General features: G+C 44.4%; 1 protein-coding gene across 4 annotated transcripts in view; it reads right to left on the bottom strand.

Moving 5' to 3' along the window:
• Nucleotides 1-1599: 1599 nt before the first annotated feature.
• MORF4L1 (mortality factor 4 like 1) overlaps nt 1600-10380 on the bottom strand; it is a 41689-nt gene continuing 32908 nt past the window's right edge. For 2 of the 4 annotated variants that reach the window (XM_090028955.1, XM_090028957.1), the window contains 3 exons: nt 5632-5831; nt 4962-5046; nt 1600-2316 (listed from right to left, as the gene is read on the bottom strand). In XM_090028955.1, the coding sequence (XP_089885081.1) occupies nt 2232-2316; nt 4962-5046; nt 5632-5831 (370 nt within the window). In that variant the 3' untranslated portion in view covers nt 1600-2231. The remainder of the gene's footprint in view (nt 2317-4961; nt 5047-5631; nt 5832-10380) is intronic. The other 2 variants (XM_090028956.1, XM_090028959.1) reach the window with 1 other exon arrangement.

The raw sequence follows: 10380 nt of genomic DNA, 5'->3' as shown, positions 1-10380 counted from the left end.
CACTACAAAAAGGATGTGGACACATTGGAGAGAATCCAGAGAAGGGCAACGGAAATGGTTGGGGGGGATGGGGGACATGACTTGTGAGGAGAGCCTGAGGGAACTGGGCCGATTACCAGGGCACCCCCTGGAACAAGGAACAATGGCCATAAGCTACTGGAGAGTAGGTTTAGGCTAGACATTAGAAAACTGTTCTTCACTGGCAGGGTTGCCAGGATCTGGAATGGGCTTGCAAGGGAGGTGGTGTTTGCCCCATCCTTGGGGGTCTTCAAGAGACTGGACAGGCACCTGGCTAGGATCACAGGATTCCAGGTTTGGTGACCCTTTTCTTGCCTGCCAGGGGCACGGGGTTGGACTAGATGGCCCACTGAGGGTCCCTTCCAACCCCTGAATCTATGCTTTATTCTGCAGAAGAGAAGACCAAGGGGGATTGAATAGCAGCCTTCACCTCCCTGCTGGGGGGCTGCAAAGAGGATGGAGCTGGATTGGCCTCAGTGGGGGTAGACAACAGGACAAGGAGCAATGGGCTCAAGCTGCAACAAGGGAAGTTGAGGTGGGATATTAGGAAAAACTCTCTCATGAGGAGGGTAGTACAGCACTGAAACAAGTTACCCAGAGAGGTGGTGCAGTCTCCGTCCTTGGAGGTTTCTAAGATCTGGGTGGACCAAGCCTTGGCTGGGATGATGTAGCTGGGGCTGGACTAGATGTGACCTCCTAAGGTCCCTTCCACCCCAACTGTCTGTGATTCTGTACAGCTTCCAACAGGATTGATCCAAATCCATCACAAGCACCAAGAAGTTCCGTCTTGGACCTGAGTTTCTTAAGTACATGTCAGTGTTAATTTTAGTCAGAATTTGGACCCAGAAGAAACATGTAAGAGGCAGAAGAGCAGTATCTTGTGTAAAACAAACTGTGACTTCATGCATACCACCTGAAACTACTGTTATTCAGTAATTGAGGGCTGTTGTGACCATTAGAACCATAAATATATACCTTTGTCCACCCATGGATTTGTCTATAACCTATTCCCACTCTGGGTAGGCAGATATAAAAGCCAAGTGCATCGGAGTTGCCGTATCAGTAGCTAGGCACTGAATTATTCACTACCAAAAGGAAGAAATCTGCTGCGTGAAAAGATAGCAAGTTCAAGTGCATGATGCTCATTTACTAGTGGAGAGTGCTGTTTATAGCACTAAGGGGCCTCCTATCACTTCTGAAAAAGAGCCATTGATCCCAGACGGGGTTCTCTGTTCACCACCTCAGTCTAACTGGCTACTGACCAAAGTCTTCCAAAACTCTCTCAGGGACTTTCAGAAAAACATTGAGGAACAGCAGATAACTGGTTTTCATAAATAAATGCATGAAATGATGCACAATTCCAACCGCTTTCAGTTCCGAGTACTGAGAACTAAAACAAGTTCAAACACAACAGCTGCAAACCTGTTTCAACTTCAATCAGAAACTATGCTTTCTACAGATTTAGCATGCTGAAAACCATGACTATGACAGTGATTTGATTACCACATCTGAGCACTTAACTTTTTTTTTTTTTAAAAACAGGCTCCAATTAGGCAAAACATTAAATAAAAATTAAACACATTTGAAATTAAAAAAAAAATTTATTTGAAGATTTGTAAAACAGTTCTTTGAAAGACAAAACATTTCCAGAACACTCAAGATACAACAATTCATTAGTTCATTTGCCATTATGTTAGAATACAAAAAAAAAAAAGTCACAATCCTTCAGCCACCTAGGCTAGGAATAAAATTTATGGACCAACAATTGTTTTACTTCAGACACTGGGGAAGGAAATGGGCTTGGAAGTCAGACTTAGTAGCATCTCACCCCCAGTGAGTCGGGGCTTACTATCACTAAGTAAGGATGCAGATTAGTTAGGTAAGTCTTGGGTGTCAAAACACGAGCATTAAGCAGCTCAGACAACAAATACCCCACTTGCATTTTTTTTGCATTCAACTCAACTGATGCGCAGACGATCACTGACAGATTCTTGGAGCCGTCTCCAAGCTCGTTTCAGAACGGACAGAAGAACACGGTAAAACTCACAAGTGTCAGTTCGTTTCACACAGACACACACACACACACGTTATTCACTCAAAATTTATATAATCTGTGCAGCAGGGACATGTGCAATAGAAAAATGAAGAACAAAGTGTGGCAGGAGACAGTACAGTTAGAGACCTAATGGTTACTGCGTTAAGCCAGCATGGTGTTATACTGCTTTCCGATGGTATTCGGGTGGGGCTACTTCATAGTCACTGGCGCTAAACAGCGTTGACGAATTCTTCGCTAAATACCTAGGAACAAAAAAGACCCATTTCAGAGATCAGAACACTGCGTTGTCTAGATCCTAGTGCATCCAAGTTGCACTCCTATGCCATCTTACTCCGTTTCATACAGAAGCCAGCAATTCAGAAGCCTGTATATCCAAAAAGCTCAATCCCAAATTTCAGACGTAGAAGTCTGACAGTAATCAGCTAGCACGAACTCAACTCGGCAGTGCTCCAGGCTGTTCAAAGCCAATGATTAAGGAGAGATTCTCAACAGCTTACACTGACATCCAATTCTCAAGTGACATATTCCTGTCAAGCAACCCTGACTGCAGATGAGCGCCGAGAAGATTACAAGGCCTCCAACGATGAGAGAAAATCTGAATTCAAGGTTTGGCTACAATATCAAGCATCATTCTTCTGCTGGAGTCTGCCAGTCATTCAAAACACCCTGGATAATAGGGCATCCTCTGCGTGGATGCTCCAGCCATCTTTGGAAGGTAGGCTCAGGTATTCCTACCCAACGACTACTTTAGGGGACAGACAGATGTAATAAACTGGTAATGCTGCGCGATTCTGTAGTGATGTTAAGTGTAGCAAGACTGGTCCTTACCCCTTTACCCCCACTTCATTCAGGGTCAAATTTGAAGTACTTTAACTCACATTTAGCTGTTTGATCCTGTAGTGACACAAGTAACAGCTGATGTGCGCTCACAAGCAGCAGTTCCCACTACCCCTTTAAAAGTAGATAATGTGCATGCATCCCTATGTTACAGTTTTAAAAAGGGGGGCTACTCGGGGCTCTATGAAGGATACCAAGGGTATCAGACACCCCACTTGTTCAGTTCTCAGATTTACTGGTAAGTGTGGTAAAAACAGTTCTGCTTAGACCAAGTAAGGGGCTCACCTCAGGAAGCTTCATCATGACACTGCAGAGATTTGGTGCATTATAGGCAAAGTGTTCCCCAATCCCAATAGTTCTCTCTCTCACATTCAGTTACACAGAAGTAGAAAGCACTGATTTTTAAGCAGTGAAGGCTCTTTTACTACTGTGTGTCCTTCATTTACAATCACTATTTGAAGCCCCATGGACTGGTGACCAACAGCTTTTGTCTTACCCTCCTTCCCATACAGAATTAAGTCAGTTTGCTGTTCTTCATGACAGTGTTACAAAGAAAGACCAATTACTTTAAAAATCAAGAAACAAAAAAGGAAAGCAAAAAAGAAAGAGCTTCCAGCAGATGAAGGGATATTTGAAAACTGAAAGAAAGTCCTGCTCATGCATTTACTGGGGATAAGCATGTGTGTAACACCAGGAGATCCCTCAATGTGCCTCCAGTGCATAAGCCATAATTAGGTTAAGCCCTTCACCATCATGAATAAATACCCTGTGGTTTTCACAACTCAAAAGAATCAGAGCTAAGTTGTAAGTGAGCTTGACACTTAAGAGCAGTTGGCATGATTTTCATGAGAACAGAGAAAAATCCCCACTTTTAGACTGTGCATTCATGTCCTATGTTAAAAAGATTTTGGGTAGGGTAAACATTTTTAAAAGCTTCCAAATGCCGCAAAACCCAAGTCTCACCATCCGTCAACGATGTTGAGTTTAAGCCTCTTTTAAAAGTGCACACCAGCTTTTCATTTAGGGCTAATCATCATCATCATCATCATCATCTTGAACAGTCTTAAAGTCAACAAGTTGTGCAACAGACCAAGAAAGAAAACAGCTTAAGCTCTTCTTAGCAAAGAGCTGTTCATGAAGAGAGCCGGCAGCTCAGGCACACTTTGGGTTGAGAGGTCTGATTCAGGTCCAACTCTGCCACTAGCTTCCTGTGTGGACTCAGGTCAGTTGTCATCTAAGCTCTCTGTGTTTATTCCTCCCATCTTGAAAATGGGGGAGGCGAAAAAATAGGTTGGTTTTGCCTACTTAAATAAGTTGTACAAGGAGTGTCTATATGTTATTCCTATACAATGCAGTGCAACTTTTGCTGGTGCCCCTATGAAGTGCCATATAAAATACAAAAGGGCAAAAATTTTTCATTTAGAGAATAATAGTAAATGACCAATTTCAAAACAGACTCTCCTGATGGAGGTGGCCTGAATTAGTAGCTGCTGCAGTTTGTGCAGGAACAAACATTTGTTTTTGACCCCTTCCCAAAACTTGTTCTGATGATTTCTCCTTTCAGAAATATGGTATGTTTCAGACATCATGAAACATTTGCTCTTTTCAGCAATGGCAACTCCCCCAAAAAGTGATGCATCTTCAACAGAAAGATGCTTCCTGCTAATTTAAGAATTTAAAGCACTTAAGTTAAAGTTAGCACTTAAGTGAGCTAAAGTGCAAGTCTGCTACTGGTTTCAAATTTCAATATGAATTATTCATAACTGAACAGCTCCAAAAAAGTTAAGAAAACTATTTTCATCCCTTAAAGCCCATCAGGCTGCTGCACATTAAAGTTACCTCCAAGTTGATTCATTTAAAACTTACCTCTAAATTGCTAATTATTCATAAAATTAATGCACATCACAAATCAAATGTTAGTCTGACAACAGCAACATGTAATCCCCCCCACCCAGCACACATGTGCACACACACTTGTGTTTACAGGGTCACAGCCATAAAGAGAGGCTTTCAATTTATACTGTAATCAGACATGAAATGTTATACTTACTTTAAGAAATCATGCAGGTAATTTAATAGCAAAGCCAAGCTCTTCTCATCAAGGGGTGTATAAGCAAGCATAGCTCCGATCCTCACTGTTTCAGTGAAAAAAAAAAAAGAGAACAGCATCACCCCTCTGGAGGCTGACAGACTGCTTTAAACAAGCACATTTCAATACACAAGGATGCTGATGTTGTGGCTGTAGGGGACTGCATCAGAAGCAAGCTGCAGCAGGGGAAATTCAGGCTGGAGATTAGAAGGAACTTCAACTCTGAGGGTGGTCAAGGACTGGAACAGGCTACCCAGAGAAGTTGTGCAAATCTCCACCCTTGGAAATTTTCAAGAGCAGGCTGGACAGACACTTGGCTGGATTGATTTAGTCGGCCCCCCGGGCAGGAGGCTGGACTAGAGGGCCTTGTGATATCCCTCCAGCCCTGTTCTCCTATGATCCTAAAATCCCAAGCCTCCAATAGATTCTTCTTTCTCCCGCCTAAACAATTATGTTGTGGAAAATCCACTTCTGATTTTGAAGAACAGATCTGTTGTTTTAAAACTTTCATACAACCAAATTGAGGATGGACTTGAGCCATTGGTTTAGACACTTCACTCATTTTCTCATTCAAATTCAGATATTGGTGAATTTCAGGCAGCAAGATGGAAAGAAAAAATGATTAAATTACTTGGAAGCAGGGAGGCACTGTGTTTACCAAAGAGTCGTAGCAGATGAGGTGCACCGTAGACCTGGGACATGGGAGCGTCCGGATGATCTGCTAAGATTTCAGCATACTGGGGCCTCTCAAATTTGTACAGCAGTTGAGTTCCCAGCATTACATTGAAGTACTCCTTAATCCCAGCAACAACTTCATTAACAGCATATTCTCTGATAAACAAAAAAGACACATGGAATATTAACATTTTCGGTTGGCTTACTGTGTTTTTGTCCTTTTATACATAGTCACAAGAACTGGGAGAGTTGGCCACATGACTCTTAACCCCGTTGAAGAGTCCAGGCAAGATTTCATTAAAAAAATATATATTTTTTTTAAATGGTACATTACACGTGCACACACAAAAAAAACCCTTGTTATTTCTCGTGTCTTTTTAAAAATGCACTGTTCTGTATAAAGAGACATCTGAAGCAAAATTTCAACACAAGGAAAAAGAGGCCAGTAGCAAGCTTCACACTCCAAGGCAATGTTTCACCAAATGCTTTAAAAAACACAAAAGTAGTACTGAAACCAAGATGGAAAAGCAACTTCTTTGAAGTCTTGAAGTGTACAGTTGTCATTTCTATTCCACTCATTTTTACCAAGATCAGTAATAATCTACAATGGAATTAGACCAGAGTTGGGTGTGGCAGTTCAAGAAGCACCAGTACTTTATAACAGAAGAGCAAACCGACTGGAAGAGATCATAAAATGTTCAGCTGAAGAATTCTTGCCTTAAATTTCCTGAACACAACTCTCGTAGCCCTAGACTTTACTCCATTTCTGATTACAATGTAGTTACACACGGACGTAGCCTTCTGTACAAAACATATTTGCTGCCCATCTCTTAGAAATGATTCAGTCTTCACCCTATAAACCAGGGGCGGGCAAAATGCAGCCTGGGGGCTGGATGCGGCCCGCCAGGCCATTCTTTCTGGCCCGCGGGGCCCCTAAAAAATTTAGGAAATTAATATTTATCTGCCCTGGGCTGCCTGTCATGCAGCCCTTGATGGCTTGCCAAAACTTAGTAAGCGGCCCTCTGCCCGAAATAATTGCCCACCCCCGCTATAAAACTAAATTCAGACACTGGGATTGTTCCTTTTTATTTTAGCATTTTGCAATTTATTCTCTTTTCTAAAAGTCAGAGTATCCACTTCCAACAGGTAACATTTTAAAATTTGGCAGGGGAAGTCCTGTGCTCTGTGAGGGCAAGAGCAAGAAAAAAAAAAAAAAAAAATGCTAGCCTGAACAGAAGAAAGTTAGCAAAGCTTTTGATGCAGTCTTCCCCCCACCAGCATTCTTGCAAGCAAGCCAAGATAGTACGGGTTAGATGAATGAACTGTAAGATGGATAGAAATCTGGCTGGATCATCAGGCTCAACAGATAGTAATCAAAGGCTCAATGTCTAGCTGGCAGGCAATATTAAGTGGAGTGCCCCAGGGCCACTTAGTATTGGGACCTTCTTTGTTCAAGCTCTTCATTAAACAATCTGGAAGATGGGATGGAGTGCACCCACAGCAAGTTCACGGATGATACCAAGCTGGGGGGGGGTGGGGGGAGGGTGTAATAGATACGCTGGAGGGTAGGCCTAGGATTCAGAGTGACCCAGAAAAATTGGAGGACTGGGCCAAAAGAAATCTCATGAGGTCTAACAAGGACAAGTGCAAAGTCCTGCACTTACAATCCCCTGCACCGGGGCAGGCTGGGGCCAACTGGCTGGGCAGCAGCTCTGCAGAAAAGGCCCTGGGGGGACAGGGGACAAGAAGCTGAACAGGAGCCAGCAGTGTGTCCTTGATGCCAAGAAGGCTAAATGGCATCCTGGGTTGCACTGGTACAAGCTTTGTCAGCAGATCAAGGGCAGTGATCCTTTCCCAGTATTCTGCACTGGTGATGACACATCTGGAGTCCTGTGTCCAGTTGTGGGCCCCCACTACAGAAAGGATGTGGACACATTGGAGAGAGAGAGAGTCCAGTGGAAATGGTTGTGGGGCTGCAGGACATGACTTGTATGGAGAGGCCGAGGGAACTGGGCTGATTTAGACTGCAGAAGAGAAGACCAAGGTGGGATTTGACGGCAGCCTTCAGCTCCCTGCAGGGGGGGCTCCAAAGAGGATGGAGCTGGACTGTTCTCAGTGGGGGCAGATGACAGGACAATGAGCAATGGGCTCCATCTGCAGCAAGGGAAGTTGAGGTTAGATTTTAGGAAACTCACCAGGAGGGTGGTGAAGCACTGGAACATGCTACCCAGAGTGGTGGTGGCGTCTCCATCCTTGGAGGTGTTTAAGACCCACCTAGACAAAACCTTGGCTGGGATGATTTAGTTGAGGCTGGTCCTGCTTGGAGCAGGGGTTGGACTAGATGCGACCTCCTGGAGGTCCCTTCTAAGCATTATTTTCCCATAATTCTATGAAAATGTAAGGGTCCTCTCTCTCTCCTTTGGGTTCATTGCTACATAGTGACACCTCGACTCAAGACAGCTTGCAAGAAGTGCAATACAAAACCCAAAGGATGTCAGAAGACAAGATAAAGAACACTATGAACATCAAGGCCACCATATGTCTCAGTTCTCTCCTTAAGGACGAGTGGCCAGAACAAGTCACCCATCTCAAGAAAGATACTGCAGCCAAACTGAAGTAGTTTTCAGAAAAGCATAACAAGAACAGGAGGGGTATAGAAGAGTGACTGAAAGATGAATCATTTGCTGTTGAAAGACGACCCAGGAGGGGACATGGATAACACAGGGAACAACACACAAAAAGGCAGAGGGGGAGCTTCTGTTCTCACATCCCTGCAAGAAGAGGGGCAGAGTCAAAGAGCTGGAAACGTGACCAAATTCAAAACCAGTATTTTTTTTTTTTTGCCATAAAATGTACATCAGGCTGAAGGACTTGCTGCCACATTGTTCCTGATGCCAAAAACAGAACAAGAGAAAGGAGATACGTTATTTATGTCAATACCAAGCACATTCAGATTTCTGGCAGCTATTGCTGAAAAGAACTGGAAGAAAAATGTGCTTTGAGTTTAAACTAGCCTTCAACTATTAAAGATTAATTTAAAATCCCAGAGGGTAAATCATCTCCACATCTGCCTATTCAGGGTTTTAGGTGAACACAGCAAGTGTATTTGGTCCTGGCCACAGTGGGAGGATGAAAAGTGCGATAATCACTGGATCAACCATCTGTTTCTGTTCCCACTGAAATACAAATGCGTCCTGTGGCCTGGTTTGCAATGCATCTGCACATGGACGGGATCACGTCACGGGAGTCCGCAGAAGATGGATGTTGATAGGATTGAGACTGTGTGCAGTTTTGATGACACTTGGAAGAAGGGCTCCCCTCACGGGCTTCAAAGTCCACAAAAAAGCATTCCACATCTCTGCTGTCTTTAAAGTTTAATTTCATAGTTTCTAGGGTCGGAAGGGACGTGAGCAGATCATCGAGTCCAACCCCCTGCCACGGCAGGAAAGAGTACCAGCAAGATGTTCATCTAACCTCCTCTTAAACACCCCCAGGGTAGGACCCAGCACCACTTCTCTTGGAAGCTGGTTCCAGATCCTAGCTGCCCTGACCGTGAAGTCGCGCCTCCTGATGTCTAGCCCGACTCTACCCTCTGCCAGCTTGTGACCGTTATTCCTGGTCACTCCTGGCGGTGCTTGGGGAACAGGGACCCCCCAGTGCCTGCTGATCCCCCCGACTAGTTTATAACAGGCCACTAGATCCCCCTCAGCCTTCTCTTGTGGAGGCTGAACAGGTTCAGGTCCCGTCGCCTCTCCTCATAGGGCCTGCCCTGCTGTCCCCGATCATACGAGTGGCCTCCTCTGGACCCTCTCCATGCTGTCCACATCCCTCCTGAAGTGCGGCGCCCAGAACTGGACGCAGTCCTCCAGCTGCGGCCTGACCAGTGCTGCATAGAGGGGGAGGATCACCTCCCTGGACCTGCTCGAGATGCATCTGTGGATGCATGCCAAGGTGCAGCTGGCCTTCCTTACTGCCTCTCCACGGCCTTTAGAAGAGCCTCAAAAGGACTATTAAGGTGCCAATGAAATGCTCAGAAATCATAAAGCAAAGCCAGTGTTGCACAGGGTGCATTTTTTGGGTTTTTTTTTTTAAACAGATACACAGAGAAGCCCAGACTGGATATGGTGCTATGTCTGTAGCTGAAGTCAGAACAGCTCCGTCTACGACACTCACCAATTCAATCAAGAATCCACATCCTGGAAGTGATCCTGAGCCCACTTTTCAGAAGCACCAACCTAGAATTAGCATGTGCAGGGGCACAGATCCCTCTTCACTGACAATTCAGATAACCACAGAACTGGACCTTGACCCACATCAATTCAAGTCAACAAGAGGAGAGAGGAAGCTGCACATATAGGCTGGAATTGGACCAAAGTATGTTGGGAGAGATTCCAGACAAGTTTTCAGACACTATTCCCGAGCCCTCATGGCTATAAGGTCAATTGAACCCTGCTGCAACTTCATATTCCACATACGTTCAGGTTTAGTTCTATACAGCAGCTCAGGTGTTCTTGTTCCAGCTTGCATTACACACAGGGAGTTGGGGTGGGGGGAAGAAAGAAGGTCTGGGTCAAGCTCTGAACTCCATTTTGGTTTCTTAAAGCTAAGCAGACTTGCACTTTAGCCTCCATGTTAACTGTAACATTTACTTTGCATTGTGACCTCCAGCTTGAAGTTTGAAAATCCCTTTCATTTCAGAGGCTGA

This window comes from Crocodylus siamensis, chromosome 15 (genome assembly GCF_052110815.1).
Source record: "Crocodylus siamensis isolate JL-2025a chromosome 15, ASM5211081v1, whole genome shotgun sequence".
NCBI classification, from domain to species: domain Eukaryota; kingdom Metazoa; phylum Chordata; order Crocodylia; family Crocodylidae; genus Crocodylus; species Crocodylus siamensis.
This window is presented reverse-complemented; position numbering and strand designations above follow the sequence as displayed.